Source organism: Triticum dicoccoides, chromosome 5A (genome assembly GCF_002162155.2).
Source record: "Triticum dicoccoides isolate Atlit2015 ecotype Zavitan chromosome 5A, WEW_v2.0, whole genome shotgun sequence".
NCBI classification, from domain to species: domain Eukaryota; kingdom Viridiplantae; phylum Streptophyta; class Magnoliopsida; order Poales; family Poaceae; genus Triticum; species Triticum dicoccoides.
This window is the reverse complement of record NC_041388.1, coordinates 686604517-686627221: the sequence shown is the minus strand read 5'-3', so window position 1 is coordinate 686627221 and position 22705 is coordinate 686604517. Positions and strand designations below refer to the sequence as shown.

Sequence of the window (22705 nt, the reverse complement as noted above, 5' to 3'; positions counted from 1 at the left end):
GGAAGGGAGGGCAACCTTACCCAAGCCCTGGCGCCTCCCTCTCCCTCCCATGACACACCTCCCTCCTCCCGCAGTGCTTGGCGAAGCCCGGATGGAATCCCGCTACTTCCACCACCACACCGTCGTGTTGCTGGATCTCCATCAACCTCTCCTTCCCCCTTGCTGGATCAAGAAGGAGGAGACGTCGCTGCTCCGTACGTGTGTTGAACGCGGAGGTGCCGTCGTTCGGCGCTAGGATCATCAGTGATTTGGATCACGACGAGTACGACTCCATCAACCCTGTTCTCTTGAACGCTTCCGTGCGCGATCTACAAGGGTATGTAGATCCACTCCTCCCTCGTTGCTAGATGACTCCATAGATTGATCTTGGTGACACGTAGGAAAATTTTGAATTATTGCTACGTTCCCCAACAAAGGAAGCCATGGAGCAGCTTGGGGAGGGCGAAAAGCCACGGCCGCGAGGGAAGACCAACTCCAAGAAGGAGGACAAGCGTGATGCGGCGTTGATTTCTTTGCTTGCAACCGTGGAGGGCATGATGAGCAAGAAGGACACAAGGGAGGAGAAGCGCCGGCAAGATAAGGAAGATCAAATGAACACCTTCATGGAGATCCAAAGGGGGAGGCTTGACCTCGAGAGAAGCAAGCCAAGATGCTTGCGATGGAAGCGGAGAAGCAAGCCAAGATGCTCGAGATCGAGGCCGCCAATGCCAAGAGAAAGGCAAAATAAGTGGCACTCGCTAGCATGATGACGGGGGTGGAGGTCATGAAGGTGGACCTGAACACCGTGTCGCCGAGGAAGAGGCGTGGTTCGAGAAGATTCAGGCCGACATGCTCAAGTTCAACAACGAGTGATCTATGGTGGAGAGCGTCATCCTTTTTTTGTATGCCGGCAAGTGTGCTGGCATGACCACGGCTGAGATGGCGTGGTCAAATTCCCACCCCTTTTTGTGTGCTGGCATGTGTGCCGACCGCTGGCAAGTGTGCTAGCATAAACTGTGTGGTGTATTTTTGGGAGACTGGCTTTGTATCCCGGCCGTTGGCATGGCACCAGCATGAATTTTGGCCGATGGCATGGCCGCTGACATGATCTATGGCCGCGAGCCTTTTAAAATTTATGTGTGGACATGAAATGGGTCCTGTGCATTGGGCGCATAGCCGACCCAAATCAAAAAGAGGGCGGACGTCGAGCGGGCGACCAACCCAAATGGACAAAAAACGGACAAAGAGCACGTCCGTTTGGGTCGGTGCATTGGAGTTGCTCTTATGCAATGTGGTGTAGGTTTCCTTTGTGGATTCCCACCTCTCCAACGGTGCGACTATCTCCCCTCCAAGGGAGTGAACATCGAAATAAATCTTCGTTTCCCCGTGCCTTCGATTGTCCTTAACCGTAGCTCATTCATTTGTGTTTTACTTTGGTCCCTTGACCTTGCAAGCATTATAAATATTGTAGAGATCTATTCACGCCCTGGCCCCTCGCAGATCCACCTCGATCATTTCAGACAGGAGGAAAAGGCATGAGGCAGTGGAGAGATACAATAATGCAGGGTCAATGCTTGAGGACTTCATATAAAACCAAACAAAGAAACTACAAAACTTAGAACTAATTGTGTCATTTTGCTATTTTCACTGTCTGGTTTAAAATTCGCTAACTAAAATGAAGACAACTACCATAATCAACAATTTGGGATATTGACCTTTTTACGTGATGATCAAATTGGATGAATGGTTGAGGACATCACAAACAATATTGACCTTTTTCCTCTGTTTTTCGTAATACACAAACTTCTGAATAGTCCCTTTTGTAATATTGCCAAATGAAATAATCATACATTAGCTACTGATTTATCATTCTTGTCTCCACTCTGAAATAACATTTGTTCCTTTGGATTTTCTTCACTCGGAGGTACTGATTCTTTTCTCTTTCCCCAAAGGAAAAGATAGAGCCCAGCTAGAATCATGAACATGCCTAGAACACTGCATGCATGTAAACAGATCGGTTATTAATTGCAAGGAAACTCAGCAACAAATTTTAAGAAAATAATGTTAGTAATTGGCGATGCATATTCTGGTATATACCTACGGTCTTAAGAACGTTAGCCAAAATCAGCACTTATTAACATAGGATGGAGAGAAGTGGTAAGCATACCTCCCAACGGACAGATCATTGCCGAGAAGCAACGAGTCGAGAATAGTAGTGAAGAACACCGTCACGGCGCAAAACATGGCCGGATAGGTTGGCCCACGCTGCGTGACGACCCACGAAATCATCACAAATTTGGCAGCAGTGTTGAGTATTGCCTGCAGCAAGATGTAAATGAGGACCTTCAACTGAGGGCCACAAAGTGAACTGATGCACAACAAAAGGAATAGCCGAATAGTTTTACCGAGTACACAATGGTGAGCAAGCTCATGTTCCATTTGAGCGCCCATGTTGCCTTCTCTCTGTTCATCGCAACCCCCACGACAGCCGTTTGGATGCTCCCCACGAAGCATGTAGCGACAGTGGACCAGTACTTATATGGGAACACTTTTAGCATCTGAGCCTGCTCATTACAAACTCATATATAATTAAGCTGTATTGGTCACACTTTGCTTAAGAATTTTAAAAAAGGTAATACTCCCTCGGAGGAGGAGTTGAATTTTGCATGAAATACCTGTACAAAATTAATGATATATAGGTAATACTATTTATTTGAGACGTTGCAATAGTGACTTGTTGCTTATATGTTTGTTATATACCTGTACTGTGTACCAGACGGCGAGGCTGAGGCTGCTGGTGATGAGCAAGATGGTTCCACGCACATGGTGGTGACCAAAAGCAGCTCCGGCTTGCTTCGGGTGGTAGCCAATGATATTTGTGGGCCAAAGGTGCAGCACCTTGCCCTTGTACAGGCTGATCACCAGCGTTCCTCCAACGCAGACTAGGGTTCCGACGACCTTGATGTTCCCCACCAGGCTCCTCATGTCCAGTGGCTCCTTCCTGAGAAAAATAACAGTCGGTTGTTGCAGTTCCTTCCTCTATGGACCCAATATTCCTAGTAGGCGTTTGTGATTATATTTCCATCTTGTTTACCTGAAAAGAACCGCGAGGATGAAGGCGGCAATCGGTATGATGTTATAGAAGTTTACCGCATATCCTGGCGATGTGTCTCCGAGGCCAATGTAGGCGAAACCAGGAATTGTGAATCTGGAAGGTGAAAGCAACAATCACCACTACTTTGTGCGTAGATATTTATCAGAACCATTGCCGAACTGAGATGATGTGAACGAAATGACTAACCCCACAAGTGCACTGGTGAAAATCCATATGAACGCCTTCAGTGTAAGCTCCTTCAACTTCCCTCTAGATGAGGTGATGAGGGTAAGTAAACAGATAATCATTTGCAAAATGTTTTTATATCACGACACATTTTGATAATTACTTGCCAAATGTTTCCTGTCATATGACAACCATGAGAAGGAGAAAAATATGCTAAAATAACAGTAGTTAATTAGAGCTAACTTCTCAAAGAACATCGCCAAGGGGATGGCCAAGATGGCGCCAAGGAAGAAGCGGTACGTGAGCAAGGTCCAAGCAAGTGACCCACTGTCCACCACCACCTTTGTGAGCAACATTAACCCTGTCGTGAAAATTTGGATCAACAACATGAAGATGGCAGGCCACCATTCCTTCACGTTCGTCGAGCCCCCCATTACTGTCGCTGTACGTACGTGGTGGAGAATTGGAGAATGGAGATAGCCTCTGAGCAAAGTGACAAGGAGGGAATGGCAAAGCTACGGGGGGGGAGGGGAGATGAGTGCTAGCTCTCACAACTCACCAAGTGCTTGTCATTCTTTATGTGTGAGCTAGTGGCGTGCATGCACAGAGAACTTGTGTTTGCAAGATGTCTCCACCCTCTAATTTTTCTCTTTATGTTTGAGGGATATATAAGAGTTATTCCTCAATCTCTAAAAAATAAATAGTGGAATATGGGTAGGCGGTGCATGCTCTGTTAGCTATACAAAGAATTTGTGTTTGCATCTAATTAGCTATACTTTCAACTTTCTAATCTTTCAGATTTATGGCCTGCTCTGTTAGCTACATGCCTCCAATTAATTACTCCCTCTGTTTACTTTTATAAGGCTTTGAAGACATTTCAGACAAGGTGCAAATTAGCTTATTTTCAGTTATCTAAAACGACTTATAAAAGTGAACGGAGGGAGTAATAAAGTAATTCCTAGCCTTTTGTTGTAGACTTGGTTTCATTCGAGTAATGAGCTCAACCTCTATCATGTACTCCCTCCGATCCAAATTAATTGACACGAATTTAGTACTAAATCCGTGTCAATTAATTTGGATCGGAGGGAGTAGTCTGTAGGATACTAGTGGAATTTCTTTGTAAGCCTTTCATGGTGAAATACTACTCGTTCGGCGGAGGACTTCCAAAACCCAAAGACATCGAGAGCTAAACCCATATTGGTAAATAACCATATGAGAAGCATATGCAAGGTTGTTGTTGTTGTTGTTGTTGTTGTTGTTGTTGTTGTTGTTGTTGTTGTCATGAAAGGCTAGTGAGATCCTGGGTTGGACTTGCACGGCATCGCGGCACGTGGCCGGCGATGTGAGAGGTCCGTGTGACGGCTTGTATGGCAACGATGACGTTGGTGAGCGATGGTCTGGTAGAGGCAAGACGTTGTTAGTGGGCTTGGCTCTGGCATGTCCGAGTATCTTCGTCTTGGTCTTCGCTTGTTGTGAAGTCTGAGCTGCTATGCTTTTTGAGCCTCTTCATTTGAGCGGCGTACGATGACCTGGAAGGGGCGGTCCGGTGGTGAAGATCTTCTTCGGCGCGGGTCTTGCGCATCTCCTCTCCGGAGCTTGTCATCAGAGTCGGAGCTGCCTGTTGCTACGCGAGGGTCGACTGTTTGGCATGGGCCGGCATGGGTACCGGCGTCTGTTGCGACGAGGATTTCGTTTGTGGAAGTTGAATGGTAAAGTCGGAATCACTGGCTCGTGGAGGAGTGACGACGATGAGACCTGGTGGAAACCTCAGCTTTGTGTTTCTTCTCGCCAGTGTGTGTGTCTTCGTGTGGGTGGCCAGGTCGCGTGGTGTTGCCCTTGGCCGGCGAGGTTCTCGTGTGTCGCTTGTTCGAAGGTGTCTTGATGGGTCGTCAGCGGCGAAATCGGAGTCGCCTGCTCGGGGAGAGGTGATGACGATGACATTGCAGGCAACCTCGGCAGTGTCCTCTTCTTGGTGGTGTGTGTGGTCTCGTCGGTGCCAAGTCGACCGGGGTGCCCTTTCTTGTGGTTGTGTTGTAGCGGTTTTCGCCCGGTTCTTTGTTAATTAACCGGGCAACTTGTTACCCTTTTTCTTATTAATGAGATGAGGCAAAGCTTTTGCCTCTGTTTCGAAAAAAGGCTAGTGAGATCTTGAGATTTTTTTGAGAGAAATAGCTGGACTTTGCTGCATATTTTTTTAAAAAGATCTTGGGAAAATATGTTTGGCATATCAGATTTGATATGCTTATGATTACCACGCCTACAAACCCAGTATAGCTTCTTTGTCCATCAGGAAAGAAGATAAACAATAGCTAAACACAGTACAGAAGTAACAGAACACATGCTGGCGACATGGTGAACGCAACGGACAAACACGCCATAGACAAAACACAAACCATATATTGGTCCAGCAGGGAAGAACATAACAGATCAATATAAATGCAAAGATCATGCATATTGTAATTTCTGATCATGAGGTGGTGCTAGTGTATCCAATTACTTTTAATTTACGAGCGTAATTTTCGTTGATGCGGCCTTAAGTGTTACTTGTAGACCATGTTGTCTAACTTTGTGACAATGATTATGAACAAATGTTATAGGTCTTTGCAAAGTTTGATTCCCAAATGACATCCGAGCAGCTTTGCAAAAAGTACAGAGCTACATAGCTCCTGGGATGTAAAAAAATACAGAGATTTTTTTTTTGAAATGTTTTGCTATGTTTTTGATCCAGGTGTAGCCCTAGCCAGTAGCCACTACTTCCCCTTCATTCCCTAAAGATGTGATCGCCCTCCATACTACTTATAAGGCAGGCGCCAAGGTTGTGTTGTTGTCATGGAAGACTCGTGAAATAGATCCTGGTAACATATGTGCGTGGCATACATATCAGATTTGATATGCTTTCAGTTCCCACCGCCAAACTCAGTAGCTTCTTCGGCCACCAGGAAAGAAGACAAATGGTCTGTCAAGCTAAACTTGTCTGGAGACTACTCCCTCTGTAAAGAAATAGTCTTTCGTGGTCTAAACAATCTTATACATTTTTAGGAGTACATGCTAGTGACACGGCGGCAACAGGCAAACACAACATGCCATCCACCCATAGGCACACACGAACCACATATCAATATAAGTGCAAAGAAGGAATTCGATCACGTCACGTCATGAATATAATCGGTCAGAAATGCATGCGTGCATAAATTAATAAGTGCTCCCTCTAACAACTTTGTATTAAACCAGCGACATTTAATATAGATCGGAGGGAGTAACAATAAAATCTTGAAGATGAGATGCATTGGCGGTGAGTAGAGAAGCGATGACGTACGGCTCAAGGATGAGGGCGAGAGGGACAACGAGGGTGGCACCGAGGAAGAAGCGGTAGGTGAGGAGGGCGAAGACCATGAGGCCAGCGTCGACCACCACCTTGGTGAGCAGCAGCTGCCCCGTGGTGAACAGCTCGATGAGCACCATGCAGATCGCCGGCCCCCACTCCGACTTAAACGACGACCCCATCGATAGATTTTCGACGATCGAGACGACGAGAACTTGGTTGATCAGCCAACAAGAGAATAGGAGTTGTGTGATGCGAGTTGCGGGGGGGTCGAGTGGGATGGGTGATCGATGGGCCAACCACTGGAGTGAAGTAACAAACCAGGGGAGAGATTCTTGTGGGATCGGGCGGGCGAGCTGCAGGCCGTGTGACCCATTCTTCGCTCCTAGCTAGATTCACGCGCAACTGCTACAGCAAGTTCAGTCTGCTTGGTAGAGAGTAGATTCAGCCAGTCTATTGGGCAGATTCTTTAGTTGGACTTTTCCTTTTTCTTTCAATACTTCTGCTTACTTTGTTTTACCTTTTATGTTATCATTTTTTTTGTTTCTATTTCCACCTTTTTGTTGTCTATTTATGTCCTCCTTTTCTTGGATTTTTTAAACATATTTTCTAGAGTACATGAATATATATTCAAAATGTGTATGAATATTTTCTAAACAAAACTAGCTATGAACTATTTCTAAAAATACATGAACCTTTTTCTATATACAAACATTTTTATATACGCGGTGGGATTTTTATTCATATGTACATACATGAACACTTTTTCATTTTTAGCGATATCACTGATTAACAATATTTTAAGAAAAATCTTTGAAATAAAAATTAAATAAACCGGTTCGGAAACAATTATTGTACGCACATGGGGTTTGCATGGTCGCGCCTCTTCTCTTCTTTCCCACACCCGGTGCTGCACCGGTGGCCAGGACTTCCGTCCACCGTTCTCTTCACTATCCTGTTTGTTGGTTGCATGTTCCTCGCCAACTCTTCGCACATGAACACGTCACCGTATACCTCCAACGCCAAGGATGATGCACCGCAGCTCACGTCGAATGAGACCCGTCCGAAAGCGCGGCACGCAGGCAATCTGGCGGGTGCATTTCAGGATCTGAAACCCCATACGCCCGGGAGGGACCCCGTCTGAACGCGCGCGGCTATGGGCTGCCCTCGGTCGGTTTGCTCGCCCCTAGAGCCTCGAGGATCGCTGCCCTTCAACACGAAGAACGAATGAAGAACGAGAGAGAAAGAACAAGGGAGAGATGTAAAATTAGGATAAAAAGTAGATGGGTTTTGTCGATTGTGTGTTGTTGTTCGATCGGCCCTTAGGTATATAAGAGGTGGCTGAGCTTCCCGTGCAAGAAATAACTTGGATTCACGTCTAAAGCTCTAAACGCCCTAATTTGACTCTAATTCGCATGGTTTGGACTGAACTGTTCAAAACTGTTATGCGTTTTTTGATTTGACTCCATCTTAAGCCCATAATCGTCCATGTACAGTCTGGTCCAATTTCCGGACAGTCCGGTAATGTCCAATTTTCTGCAGAAATATCGTTTTGGCTTTAACTTTTACATACGAACTCAGATCAAGACAATTTTTATATCAAAATTAACAGTTTCGATGAGACGCACAACTTTGATGTTTGAAATTTTTTTCATCCGATGTTATCTTTATTGGGTTTTGTTCCATACAAAAATCTGGTGTCAACACCAAGCTAACGCCTCCTCGAGTTGGCCCCCTGCGTTTTTATTTGGGATCCATAGTTTTCACAACTTTTGCACTTTTGTTCTCCGATAGTTAGTTATCCTCAACAAAAGATGTGCTATTTGATCCCCATATTATATGCTTTACATAAGAGGCTTTTTGATCTTAAATCTCATTTCGCCATGCACTACTAAGAAATACCTCATAAGTAGATGCTTAGCAGTAGCGACGGGTAAGAGCCCCACACTACTGTTAAGTAGCAGTACCCGGGCAAGAGCACACGCTACAGGTATGTTTTAGTAGCAGCGCGGGTTGACATAAAACACATTGCTGCTAAGTGGGCCCTACGGTAGCCCTGGGTCGAGCCATAGTAGTAGCGCGGGGTATACTACTCGCGCTGCAACTAACCATGTAGCAGTAGTGCGGGTCCTGTACTCATCGTTGCTACTATCTATACGTATAGCCATCTTGCTGGCCTCACTTACTAGTAGCGCTTGCCACCTACCCGACGCTGCAGGTAACTCGGTAGCAGTAGCGCGGGCCCATTTACCCGCGCTACTGCTTGACCACATATCCTCTGATCGATTTAACTTACTTCTCGAGAATTTCAGTCATGTCCGCGTACTCCTTGGGATCTTTTCGTCTCGAGTCTAAGACGGTTACTAGTCCCTGCTCGAGCTTAATCTCTAGGAGAATATAGTGGAACCTGCGCACGCATGCATAACTCATCAATTACATTACTATAACCTCGACTAATAAGGGAAACCAAATAAGCACAAGAAAGTAACACTCACTTGAAGTTGTAAGGAAAGAGTATTATAACTTTGTTTTGATTTAATACCAACTATCGTAGCAAGTTGGCCTTGGTTTCTTTTTTCTTAAATTCAATCGAAAATGCATCTATGATATTTGGGTTAATGAACCCAATATCACCGATTTGTCTTTTCTTCAATTCGGTGATCTTCAATCTGCATAATATAGCAAGGATAATTATAAATACATGCAATGAAAGAGCTGACTTATATATAGAGACTTAATGACAGAAGTAGTACTTACAGACAGTAGCAAGTGACCGTTAATTTATCGAGGGCCCTTTGATTGAAAAGCTGGAAGAACTCCTCAAATGGAACATTCAACAGATCAGTTCCAACGAGGTCATGCTCCTCTTTAACTCTCAGCGTCAAAGTATTCCTCCCCCCAGACTCTGTGCAGGTTTTCATGTACCAATCATGGAATCTTCGCATCATCGTTGTTAGAGACCTTTCATCTTTGACGAGAGGCTTCCCGTACTCGTATCTGTGTTCTTCCACCTCCAAGAATTCATAATGTACATCGTCGGGCAGGTAATCATCAAGATTGTTATAACCGGGCACCATCCTCGAATTGTTAGCGACGATATCGCTAGACACCTTGAGCGGGGAGGACGATTGGTTCGCTTGTTCGCCTAGCTGAGCAATTTTTTTCCCAGCTCGTCGTTCCGCTAACCTTTGATCACTGACAGTACTTCTCGACCACTCCGCTTTGATAAATGACTTTTCAATAATGCGCTCATAGTTGCCTTTTGGCGGAGACTTTGGTGGTTTCTTCAGGGCTTCCAGAGTGCGCTTCGCTTTCACCGGATCTACCTTCTCCTCCGAAGGTGGATGTTTCTTTGCTTTCACCCCTTCAAAGAAGTTCCTCACTTCGTGTCGCACGATCTTCTCGTTTTCCTCCGGGGTCATCTCGTATGGTAACTTCTCTAGAGTCTTCAGAGAAGGACCGAATCTGTATTGCCTCCCGCCTCTAGATGTACTGCTAGACGCCGAAGCAGACGGAGCGGTTGCGGCTGTCTTCTTTCCTTGCTTACAGGGAGGAGGACTACGACACGCCGGAGCAGCCGGGGTGGCGGCGAGTCTCTTCCGCCCTTGCTGGCGAGGCGGAGAAGGAGGAGGCTGGTGGCTGCTCGGGCGCACCCGCACAGGCGGAGAAGTAGGCGGAGTGCCGCCATGCGCTGGAGAAGGAGGCTGAGTGCCCTGATCACTCGCTGGAGGAGGAGGTGGTGGAGGAGGTGGAGTGCCCTGACTCACCGGAGGAGGAGGCGGAGGCATCCAGTTCGGAAGGTTGATGAGCTCCTTCCGCCATAGGCATGGAGTCTTCAGACAAGAACCCAGCCGAGTCTCCCCGCCACCCGTAGGGTGGTCAAGCTGGAGGTCCTCAAATCCTTCTGTGATTTCATCCACCATCACCCTAGCATATCCTTCTGTAATCGGCCGGCGGTGAAAAGTTGCGCCAGGTTCAGGAGGTGCAATAGAGCCAACAGCCGCCTTGACTTTCAGTTCCATCCACTGCATCATAAGGTGGCAATTCTGAGACTCCGTGATAGCATGCATCCACAGGGTAGCTAGCAGGAGCCGTGAAGACAGGCTCCTGAAGCATCTCCGTGGAAGCCACGCTACTTCTCCGCTGAGATGATGGGGTAGCTTCGGGTGTAGCTTCGGCAGGTCGCGTGCTGCGGGCCTCGTCTCGTTCCTCTAGCGCTTGTACCCTTGCGTGCAGCGCCTCTAGTTGGGTCAACTCCTTTTTCTTCTTCCTCTCCCGGCATTTGTAACCGCCTGCATCGAGAAATCCTGCCTTCCACGAATGGGAGCCTGGCGTGCCTCGGGTCCGTCCAGGGTGCTCAGGATTCCCGAGGGCCTCTGTGAGCTCGTCGTCCTCTCCGTTCGGAACGAACGTCCCTTGCTGCGCCTTTTCGATATACTCCTGAAGCTTCTCGATGGGTGTGTTTAGCTGCTCGTTGGTCCAAACGCACTTCCCTGTTACAGGGTCCCATTTTCCCCCAATCCCGAAGAACCAAGTCCTACAACGGTCTGGCCAATGTCGCGTCTCTGGTTCGATCCCTTTATCAATGAGGTCATTCTCATCCGTGTCCCACAACGGTCGGGCTTTCAGGTAGCCACATGACCCCGTGCGATGGTGATGCTTCTTCTTTGCAGCATTTTTCTTGTTTGTCGCTGACATCTTCGCTGCTCTCTCAGATTTCTTTTTGGTGACAAATGTGGGCCACTGATCTTTGATCTTCTCAAATCGGCCGATGAATTCTGGAGTCTTGTCTTGGTCATTCTTCCACCTCCTGAATAGCTCAGCCATCTTCTTAAGAGCATAAGCCTTGATCATTGGCTTTTTAACTGGATTCTCCGGATCCTCCTCTGGCGGGAAGGTGAAATTTTCCTGCGGCACGGTCCAAAGATCAGCTTTCTGCCTATCGCTGACATAAGACACCTGAGAGTCTTTGTCCTTAGGCTTCAACCATTGCTTGATGCTGATCGGGATCATGTCCCTAACTAGAACGCCGCACTAAGCATTAAATTTTTTCTTGGTCCGGAGGGGTTCAATCGGTTGGCCAGCGCGATCAATTTCGATGATCGTGTACCTTTCATCCGCGTGCAACTTTCTCTTCGGGCCTCGTCTCGTTACCGAAGTGTTGCTCGATCCGGAGGGCTAGAAAAGAAGAAAAAGAAGAGAGTTAATATGTGTACATACCAAAAACAATTAATGCATCAATTAGCTATAGTCAGCACATAATTAATTAATATATATACCTGGCCGGACTCCGTTCAGTCACCGGAGCCATCATCATGGTGTCCTTCCCCCTTCGTTCAGTCATCGGAGCCGTCATCACGGTGTCCTTCCCCTCCATTCGGTCACCGGAGCCGTCATCACAGTGTCCTTCCTCCTCCATTGTTTGATCATCGTCGCAGCCTGCTTCTTCATCCTGTCTTTCCAGACCATCGATGCATGTGACGTTGAGAAACGACAAGACGGCATCACTTCCGTGTGCGATTATCTCCCCCAACACCGCTTCTTTTGCTTCGTCTCGGGGGTGCAGATCCATAGTTTCTGCAAATATTTACAACATGACAATTATTATTCAAACATGACAGATGGATATATTAGTGGCAAACGTTGAACTAGCTAGCTAAGCACAATAAGGAATCATATTAGTGGCCTGGCCTCGACGCTTCTCTAGGGTTTGGGGTGGCCTCGACGACAGCGCTCTTTTAACTTGGTAAATTTGGGTGGCCTCAAGAGAGTTTGTCGATCGGATAGGGGCGCGGCGGGAGGGGGTAGGAGACCGACATCGTTATTTTCTAGGGTTTGGGTGTTCTCGAGAGTTTTGGTCGAGCGAGAGGGCCGGGGGGGTGCTCCAGTGGTATAAGAGCATCTCCAGCCGTTGGCCCCCCAGGGGCGCCTAAAATCACCGCCTGGGGGTGAGCCGGCGCAAAAATTGGGCCTGGGGGCGAGTAGGTCCCCAGCCGCCGGCCCCAGGCCCGCCCCCAGGTACGTTTAAAAATAAAAGATGTATAGCAAATTTCGGCACAGTTCGGTGAAGTTTGGCTAAACACGATAAATTTCGGCCAACTTGGGCATATATTTCGACAAAGTTTGCGGATTTTCATTACATAGCACATATATAAACTAATCTAAAAAAGAAACTGGCTGAAGTCGCCGCTGTCGCCACCATCCTCACCGCCGTCGTCGTCGTCGACCTTCTCCTCCTTGACGCGGGCGCCCCTGCTGGACCCGGCGTCGCCATGGCGGACTGGTGGCGGCGCGTCGTCATCGTCGCTATCGTAGATGACGATGACTCCGCCTTCGTCGCGTCCGCGTCGGCGCTCCGCGAAGCGGCACAGGGCGGTGCACTGGCGCTCCTTCGCCTTCTCCAGGCGCTCCTTCTCCATCGCTATGGAGTCCCTGCGCCCATTCCAGGGCCACGTCGTCATCGTCGAGCTCCGTCTTCACCGCCTCGGCCGGCTCCTTCTTCACCGGCGCGAGCCCCGGCTCTGTCTTTGGCTTGACAAAGCGCGGAGGAGGAGCCGACGAGGAGGCGCGCCGGCCGCCCTCGTTGATGATGATGCCGGCGCTGCGAGTGCGCCGGCCGAGCGGAGTCTCCGCCGCGGGCTCGGCCTTGATGCCGAGCAGGGCCGGAGTACCGGAGGAGTGCGAGGAAGATCGTGAGGAGGAACAAGAAGAGGAGGACCCGAACCTCCTTGGCGCCCATGGCCCGGCACGTCGATGGTGCGACGGGGCGGCCACCCTCGCCGGGGGTACGCCAACGGCGGGTCGTTGCCACCCTCGAGGTACGTCAGCACGCCCTCGAGTGTGCGGCCGGGGACGCCCCACCACAGGTGGCGCCCCTCGTTGTTCTTCAGGCCGCCAACCACCGGCGCGCCGTTGGTGGACGCCAACGGCTGCTGCTGGCGGCGCTCGAAGTACGCCGCCCAAGCCGCGTGGTTGTCGGCGGCGTACTGGGGGAGGGAGAGCTGGGCGTTGATGAGGGAGGCGCGCACGACCTCGACCTCCTCGGCGAAGTATTTGGGCTTGGCCACGGCATCGGGCAGCGAGGGAATGGGCACACCCCCCCGGTTGCTGAGCTTCCAGCCCGTCGGCCCGGCGCGCATGTCCGGCGGCGCCAGGATGTTCACCTGGAATAGGAGCCAGGACTCCTGTTCGCGGAGCGAACGACGGCCGAAGCCATTGGCCGCCGCCTCATCTCCGGGGAAATGCTCTGCCATCGGGAGAGGGGGGAGAGAGAGGGAGGGGCTGGGCGGCGGCGCTCGGGAGAGGTAGAGGAGGAGGGAGGGGCTGGGCGCCGGCGAGGGGCGGGGCTGGTGTGGGCACAGGCGAGTGAGGCCACCGGCTATATAGCCGCGCCGCACCCGTGTGTACGCGTGCGAGGGAGGCGTCGGCGCGCCGTCCCGTGACACGCCGCCCGTGAGGAATCAATGGCAATGCTGACCGGCGGCAGCCTTGCCATTGATTCCCCGCGGGAACCGGGGCCGTTGGGGGAAGACGAGGTGCCGTGTCGCTGACGCGGCTGGCCCGCGGCTTTTTCGCGCCAAAACAGCTCGCCCCGGTGCCCCCGGGCGCCCCCCAGCGCGCCGGGTTCGGCCTGGGTCCGCCGGCGCTATTTTCGGCTTAGGCCGGCGAAAATCAGGCTCCTAGGGCGCGACTTGGCCGTTTTTTCGGCGCCGGCGCGAAAAAATCACCTGGGGAAGCCTTCCTGGGGGCACGGCTGGAGATGCTCTAAGTTATCACGGTCGAGAGGGGTTATATATATCGAGCGCCCCTCATGTCGAAGTTATTCGGGAAGGGGCCGGTTATATCGACAACGACGACATACATACATGGGAAAATAATGTTATCGGGGAGGGGGTATATCGACCCACCCCCTTGTGTTAAAGTTATCGGGAGGGGGTATATCGACAATGACATACCCGATAAAAGGAGAAAGAAATAGAGGAGAAGATCGAAGAAAAAAGAGAAGAAGAAAAAAAAGGAGAAGAAGAAAAAATAGTTTTTTCTTCTTCTCCTCCTCTTCTTTTTCTTCTTTTTCCTCTTCTTATTTATTTCTCCTCTTCTTCTCCTTTCTCCCTCTTCTTATTTTCCTTTTTTCTCTCATTCTTTTCTTCTTCTTCCTTTCCTAGCTAGATATATAAAACTTTTCTAAAAATTTAATTTTTGCATATATAAAACTTATTCTTCTTCTTCCTTCTTCCTTCTCTTCCTTCTTCCTAAATATATAAAACTTTTCTAAAAATGAAACTAACCTAAAATTAATGTACTAAATCAGAGAACATATATAGATAAAACTTTTCTAAAAATCTAACTTTTGCATATATGTATTTTTAAAACATCATGCATATTACAATCGAAGAAAATACATACATACAAAAAACATGTAAAAATACATACATACAGATATGAAGATACATCAAAAAATACATATATCTAAAAACATACATATATACATATATGAAAATCTAAAAACATCTAAAAACATGTAAAAATAGCATATATAATAAAAAGCACGGTGGCGGCGGGGCTGGCAGGGGCGCGGTGCTCACAGACGGCGGCGTCGGGGCAGGAGCAGGGCGGCACGGCGGGCGGCGTCGGGGCGGGCAGGGGTGACGGCGGCGGCGACGGCGAGGTGGAGCAACCCGACAGCGTCGGCGATGACGCGGTGGAGCAGCCTGACGGCGTCGGGGCAGGGCTTGGCGGCGACGGTGAGGCGGAGCAGCCTGACGACGTCGGGGCAGGGGATCAGCGACGATGGCGACAAGGAGCAGAGTGGGGGCGTCAGGGCGGAGAAGAAGTGATTTTTGCAGAAACTGCTAAGTGTTTTCTTATATATACAAAGCATTGATCCCAGTTCGCGGCACCAACCGGGACCAATGCCGCCCATTAGTCTCGGTTGGTGCCACCAACCAGGACCAAAGGTCTCTTTTTAGCAGCCCAAAAGGGCGGGAAGCGGCAGCCTTTGGTCCCGGTTGGTGGCACCAACCAGGACTAAAGGTGGGGCATTGGTTCCGGTTGGTGCCACGAACCGGAACCAATGCACCCCTTTAGTTCCGGTTGGTGCCACCAACCGGGACCAAAGGCCTTGCACAGCAGGGTGGTGGTGGGAGTTTAGTCCCACCTCGCTAGTCGAGAGGGGCGCGCAGTGGTTTATAAGCCCCACTGCTGCAGCCCTCTCGAGCTTCTCTCCATTGCATGCTTACATGCCTAATTGTGACTGCTATGCCTGATGGGCCTATCGGGCCTTCTGTGGGCCTGATTTCTGACCCATGGATGGGTTTCTAGTCGTATTCAGACCGTGGTGGCCCAGTAGGTGGCAATTTTTTTATTTTTTCCCAGTTTTTTTGTTTTCTTTTTTGCTTTATTTTTTGTTTTGTTCATACTTACAACAAAATACTTATTTATTTTATTTTATTTTGTTTCTAATTACTTATTTATTTTATTTTATGATAATTCTTTTTGCTATTAAAGTTTCTAACAAAAAAAGTTCTTTATGACAATTATTTTTGCTTTTAATGACTTTGAACAGAAAATACTTTGATAATTTTAGTTGCATCAATTTTATATAATTTTAGTTTCATAAATTTTAGAGGTTGCTTATAATGTTTTGAACAGAAAATACTTTGATAATTTTAGTTTCATAATCAGGTTGTGGGTTTCTAGTCGTATTCAGGCCGTGGTGGCCGAGTAGGTGATAATGTTTTTTATTTTCCCCAGTTTTTTGTTTACTTTTTTGCTTTATTTTTTTGTTTTGTTTCTACTTACAACAAAATACTTATTTTATTTTATTCTATTTTGTTTCTAATTACTTATTTATTTTATTTTATGATAATTCTTTTTGCTATTAAAGTTTTTAACAAAAAATGTTTTTTATGACAATTATTTTTGCTTTTAATGATTTTGAACAGAAAATACTTTGATAATTTTAGTTGCATCAATTTTATATAATTTTAGTTTCATAAATTTTAGAGGTTGCTTATAATGTTTTGAACAGAAAATACTTTGATAATTTTAGTTTCATAATCAGGTTGTGGGTTTCTAGTCATATTCAAGCCATGGTGGCCGAGTAGGTGATAATGTTTTTTATTTTTCCCAGTTTTTTTGTTTACTTTTTTGCTTTATTTTTTTGTTTTGTTTCTACTTACAACAAAATACTTATTTATTTTATTTTATTTTGTTTCTAATTACTTATTTATTTTATTTTATGATAATTCTTTTTTCTATTAAAGTTTTTAACAAAAAAAGTTTTTTATGACAATTCTTTTTGCTTTTAATGATTTTGAACAGAAAATACTTTGATAATTTTAGTTGCATCAATTTTATATAATTTTAGTTTCATAAATTTTAGAGGCTGCTTATAATGTTTTGAACAGAAAATACTTTGATAACTTTTGTTTCAAATTACTTATTTATTTTATTTTATGATAATTCTTTTTGCTGAAAGACCCTGAAATTCGTATATATTATGCATTTACTGATTATTTTGAGCTATAAGACCCCAAAATTGAAAAGCACTACAAATGAACTCTGAAAAGGTTGAAAGTTGGCATGGTATCATCATTTCACTCACATAACATGTGCAAGAAAGTAGAGAGGCTTACGGCAAAAACTGGATGCACTTTGTGTACAAAACGGACAATCTCTTTCGTAGTATCAGGGTTTCATACAGAAACTCGTCTATTACAAAGGGATTTCATTTTTTAAACTTATTTGAACTCCATACTTTTTTGTGTTCAAAATGCACCATTCAAAGCCACATCATCAATTTTCAACTCTTTCTGACTTCATTTGTTATTTTTCATGCATTTACTGATTATTTTGAGCTATAAGACCCTGAAATTGAAAAGCACTACAAATGAACTCTGAAAAGGTTGAAAGTTGGCATGGTATCATCATTTCACCCATATAGCACGTGCAAGAAAGTAGAGAGGCTTACGGCAAAAACTGGATCCACTTCGTGTACAAAACGGACAATCTCTTTCGAAGTATCAGGGTTTCATACGGAAACTCTTCTGTTACAAAAGGATTTCATTTTTTGAACTTATTTAAACTACATAATTTTTTTGTGTTCAAAATGCACCATTCAAAGACCCATCATCAATTTAGTACATATAGCTCTCATGAACAGATAAGTGACCAAATTAATATAAGTTCATAATCACATTAAAAACAAAGTACATACATAGTTCTCATTGAACAACATATAGCTCTCCAGAGCATCTAGTTAAACCATACATTGAAACTATGTAAAAACTTTCAATGCAACAACAAATGCGATCATAATCACAACCAAAGTAAAAATTGATCCAACGGCATAATGATACCAAGCCTCGGTATGAATGGCATATTTTCTAATCTTCAACCGCATTGCATCCATCTTGATCTTGTGATCATCGACGACATCCGCAACATGCAACTCCAATATCATCTTCTCCTCCTCAATTTTTTTATTTTTCCTTCAGGTAATTGTTTTCTTCTTCAACTAAATTTAACCTCTCGACAATAGGGTCGGTTGGAATTTTTGGTTCAACTACCTCCTACATAAATAAAATCTATGTCAACATGATGGACATATTTGTCATAAACAATAAATGAACCAAGTAGTTATAAAATATAATATATACCACATCCGAATCATAGCCAGGACGAGGGCCGACGGGGGCGGATGCCAAAACCATCGCACTATATAATAACAAGTGCTACCTCTTTTAGCACTGCGTTGGTTTTCCCCGAAGAGGAAGGGATGATGCAACAAAGTAGCGTAAGTACTTCCCTCAGTTTTTGAGAACCAAGGTATCAATCTAGTAGGAGGCTACACGCGAGTCCCTCGTATCTGCACAAAACAAATAAATCCTCGCAAGCAACGCAAATAGGGGTTGTCAATCCCTATAGGGCCACTTACGAGAGTGAGATATGATAGATATGATAAAGATAAATTTTTTGGTATTTTTATGATAAAGATGCAAAGTAAAATAAAGGCAAAGTAAATAGAAAAGTAAATAACTAAGAAGTAGGAGATTGATATGATAAAGAGAGATCCGGGGGCCATACGTTTCACTAGTGGCTTCTCTCGAGAGCATAAGTATTCTACGGTGGGTGAACAAATTACTGTTGAGCAATTAACAGAATTGAGCATAGTTATGAGAATATCTAGGTATGATCATGTATATAGGCATCACGTCCGAGACAAGTAGACCGACTCCTGGCTGCATCTACTACTATTATTCCACTCATCGACCGCTATCCAGCATGCATCTAGAGTATTAAGTAAAAACAGAGTAACGCCTTAAGCAAGATGACATGATGTAGAGGGATAGGCTCATGCAATATGAAGAAAACCCCATCTTGTTATCCTCAATGGCAACAATACAATACGTGCCTTGCTGCCCTTACTGTCACCGGGAAAGGACACCACAAGATTGAACCCAAAGCTAAGCACTTCTCCCATTGCAAGAAAGATCAATCTAGTAGGCCAAACCAAACTAATAATTCGAAGAGACTTGCAAAGATAACCAATCATACATAAAAGAATTCAGAGAAGATTCAAATATTATTCATAGATAGACTTGATCATAAACCCACAATTCATCGGTCTCAACAAACACACTGCAAAAAGAAGATTACATCGAATAGATCTCCACAAGAGAGGGGGAGAACATTGTATTGAGATCCAAAAAGAGAGAAGAAGCCATCTAGCTACTAACTATGGACCCTTAGGTCTGAAGTAAACTACTCACACTTCATCGGAGAGGCTATGGTGTTGATGTCGAAGCCCTCCGTGATCTATGCCCCCTCCAGCGGAGCTCTGGAACAGGCCCCAAGATGGGATCTCGTGGATACAGAAAGTTACGGCGGTGGAATTAGGGTTTTGGCTCTGTATCTGATCGTTTCGGGGTACGTGGGTATATATAGGAGGAAGAAGTACGTCGGTGGAGCAACAGGGGGGCCACGAGGGTGGAGGGCGCGCCTGGGGGGGCAGGCGCGCCCCCCAACCTCGTGGCCTCCTGTTGATTGGCTTGATGTAGGGTCCAAGTCTCCTGAGTTGTATTTGGTGAGAAAATCACGTTCCCGAAGGTTTCATTCCATTTGGACTCCGTTTGATATTCTTTTTCTTCAAAACCCTAAAACAGGCAAAAACAGCAATTCTGGGCTGGGCCTCCGGTTAATAGGCTAGTCCCAAAAATAATATAAAAGTGGATAATAAAGCCCAATAATGTCCAAAACAGTAGATAATATAGCATGGAGCAATAAAAAATTATAGATACGTTGGAGACGTATTAAGCATCCCCAAGCTTAATTCCTGCTCGTCCTCGAGTAGGTAAATGATAAAAACAAAACTTTTGATGCGGAGTGCTACTTGGCATAATTGTAATGTAATTCTTCTTAATTGTGGTATGAATATTCAGATCTGAAAGATTCAAGACAAAAGTTCATATTGACATAAAAAATAATAATACTTCAAGCATACTAACAAAGCAATTATGTCTTCTCAAAATAACATGGCTAAAGAAAGTTATCCCTACAAAATCATATAGTCTGGCTATGCTCTATCTTCACCACACAAAATATTTAAATCATGCACAACCCTGATGACAATCCAAGCAATTGTTTCATACTTTTGACATTCTCAAAACTTTTTCAATCTTCATGCAATACATGAGCGTGAGCCATGGATATAGCACTATAGGTGGAATAGAGTGGTGGTTGTGGAGAAGACAAAAAGGGGAGGATAGCCTCACATCAACTAGGTGTATCAACGGGCTATGGAGATGCCCATCAATAGATATCAATGTGAGTGAGTAGGGATTGCCATGCAACGGACGCACTGGAGCTATAAGTATATGAAAGCTCAAAAAGAAACTAAGTGGGTGTGCATCCAACTTGCTTGCTCATGAAGACCTTGGGCAATTTTGAGGAAGCCCATCATTGGAATATACAAGCCAAGTTCTATAATGAAAAATTCCCACTAGTATATGAAAGTGATAACATGAGAGACTCTCTACTATGAAGATCATGGTGCTACTTTGAAGCACAAGTGTGGTAAAAGGATAGTAACATTGTCCCTTCTCTCTTTTTCTCTCATTTTTTTATTTGGGCCTTTTCTCTTTTTATGGCCTCTTTTCTTTCTCTTTTTTTTTTATTTTTCGTCCGGAGTCTCATCCCGACTTGTGGGGGAATCATAGTCTCCATCATCCTTTCCTCACTTGGGACAATGCTCTAATAATGATGATCATCACACTTTTATTTTTCTTACAACTCAATAATTACAACTTAATACTTAGAACAAGATATGACTCTATATGAATGCCTTTGGTGGTGTACCGGGATATGCAATGATGCATGAGTGACAATTATGAAAGAATTATGAACGTTGGCTTTGCCACAAGTACTACGTCAACTACATGATCATGCTAAGCAATATGACAATGATGGAGTGTGTCATAAATGGAACGGTGGAAAGTTGCATGAAAATATATCTCGGAATGGCTATGGAAATGCCATAATAGGTAGGTATGGTGGCTATTTTGAGGAAGGTATATGGTGGGTGGATGATACCGGCGAAAGGTGCGCGGTATTAGAGAGGCTAGCAAAGGTGGAGGGGTGAGAGTGTGTATAATCCATGGACTCAACATTAGTCATAAAGAACTCATATACTTATTGCAAAAATCTACAAGTTATCAAAGCAAAGTATTACATGCATGCTCCTAGGGGGATAGATTGGTAGGAAAAGACCATCGCTCGTCCCCGACCGCCACTCATAAGGAAGACAATCAATAAATAAATCATGCTCCGACTTCATCACATAACGGTTCACCATACATGCATGCTACGGGAATCACAAGCTTCAACACAAGTATTTCTCAAATTCACAACTACTTAACTAGCTTGACTTTAATATCACCATCTCCATGTCTCAAAACAATTATCAAGTATCAAACTTATCATAGTATTCAACACACTCATAAGAGAGTTTTCATTATTAATCTTGCATACCAAGCATATTAGGATTTTAAGCAAATTACCATGCTATTAAGACTCTAAAAATAATCTAAGTGAAGCATGAGAGATCAATAGTTTCTATAAAACAAATCCACCACCGTGCTCTAAAAGATATAAGTGAAGCACTAGAGCAAAATTATATAACTCAAAAGATATAAGCGAAGCACATAGAGTATTATAACAAATTCCAAATCATATAGGGCTCTCTCAAAAGGTGTGTACAGAAAGGATGATTGTGGTAAACTAATAAGAAAAGACTCAAATCATACAAGACGCTCCAAGCAAAACACATATCATGTGGTAAATAAAAATATAGCTCCAAGTAAAGTTACCGATAGAAGTAGACGAAAGAGGGGATGCCTTCCGGGGCATCCCCAAGCTTTGGCTTTTAGGTGTCCTTAGATTATCTTGGGGGTGCCATGGGCATCCCCAAGCTTAGGCTCTTGCCACTCCTTGTTCCATAATCCATCAAATCTTTACCCAAAACTTGAAAACTTCACAACACAAAACTTAAAGTAGAAAATCTCGTGAGCTCCGTTAGCGAAAGAAAACAAAAGACCACTTCAAGGTACTGTAATGAACTCATTCTTTATTTATATGGGTGTTATACCTACTTTATTCCAACTTCTCTATGGTTTATAAACTAATTTACTAGCCATAGATTCATCAAAATAAGCAAACAACACACGAAAAACAGAATCTGTCAAAAACAGAACAGTCTGTAGTAATCTGTAGCTACCGCAAGATCTGGAACCCCAAAAATTCTAAAATAAATTGCTGGACCTGAGGAATTTATCTATTAATCATATTCAAAAATAATTAACTAAATACCACTTTCCAAATAAAAATGACAGCAGTTCTCGTGAGCGCTAAAGTTTCTGTTTTTTACAGCAAGTTCAACAAGACTTTCCCCAAGTCTTCCCAATGGTTCTACTTGGCACAAACACTAATTAAACACAAAAAACACAACCAAAACAGAGGCTAAATAATTTATTTATTACTAAGCAGGAGCAAAAAGCAAGGAATAAAAATAAAATTGGGTTGTCTTCCAACAAGCGCTATCGTTTAACGCCCCTAGCTAGGCATAA

The 22705-nt window shown here is 45.0% G+C and overlaps 1 protein-coding gene across 2 annotated transcripts; it reads right to left on the bottom strand.

Annotated features, from left to right (window-relative positions):
• Window positions 1-1759: 1759 nt before the first annotated feature.
• LOC119298452 (WAT1-related protein At5g64700-like) lies at window positions 1760-6898 on the bottom strand. 2 transcript variants are annotated; one of them, XM_037575849.1, is made up of 7 exons: window positions 6576-6898; window positions 3281-3343; window positions 3074-3187; window positions 2740-2980; window positions 2385-2543; window positions 2147-2298; window positions 1760-1974 (listed from the first exon to the last, which is right to left on the bottom strand). In XM_037575849.1, the coding sequence occupies exons 1-7, from the start codon at window positions 6761-6763 to the stop codon at window positions 1824-1826; spliced, it is 1068 nt and encodes a 355-aa protein (XP_037431746.1). In that variant the 5' UTR covers window positions 6764-6898; the 3' UTR covers window positions 1760-1823. The 2 variants fall into 2 exon arrangements, with proteins under 2 accessions (XP_037431746.1, XP_037431745.1); XM_037575848.1 differs by lacking the exon at window positions 6576-6898 and adding an exon at window positions 3503-3794.
• Window positions 6899-22705: the final 15807 nt, after the last annotated feature.

Excerpts from the sequence above, each read along its gene's own strand:
- LOC119298452 (XM_037575848.1), bottom strand. The coding sequence starts at position 3,693 with ATGGGGGGCTCGACGAACGTGAAGGAATGGTGGCCTGCCATCTTCATG. Across the intron at positions 3,344-3,502 it reads TTGGCGATGTTCTTTGAGAA|AGGGAAGTTGAAGGAGCTTA; the intron begins GTTAGCTCTAAT and ends CACCTCATCTAG. Across the intron at positions 1,975-2,146 it reads AATGATCTGTCCGTTGGGAG|TGTTCTAGGCATGTTCATGA; the intron begins GTATGCTTACCA and ends ACATGCATGCAG.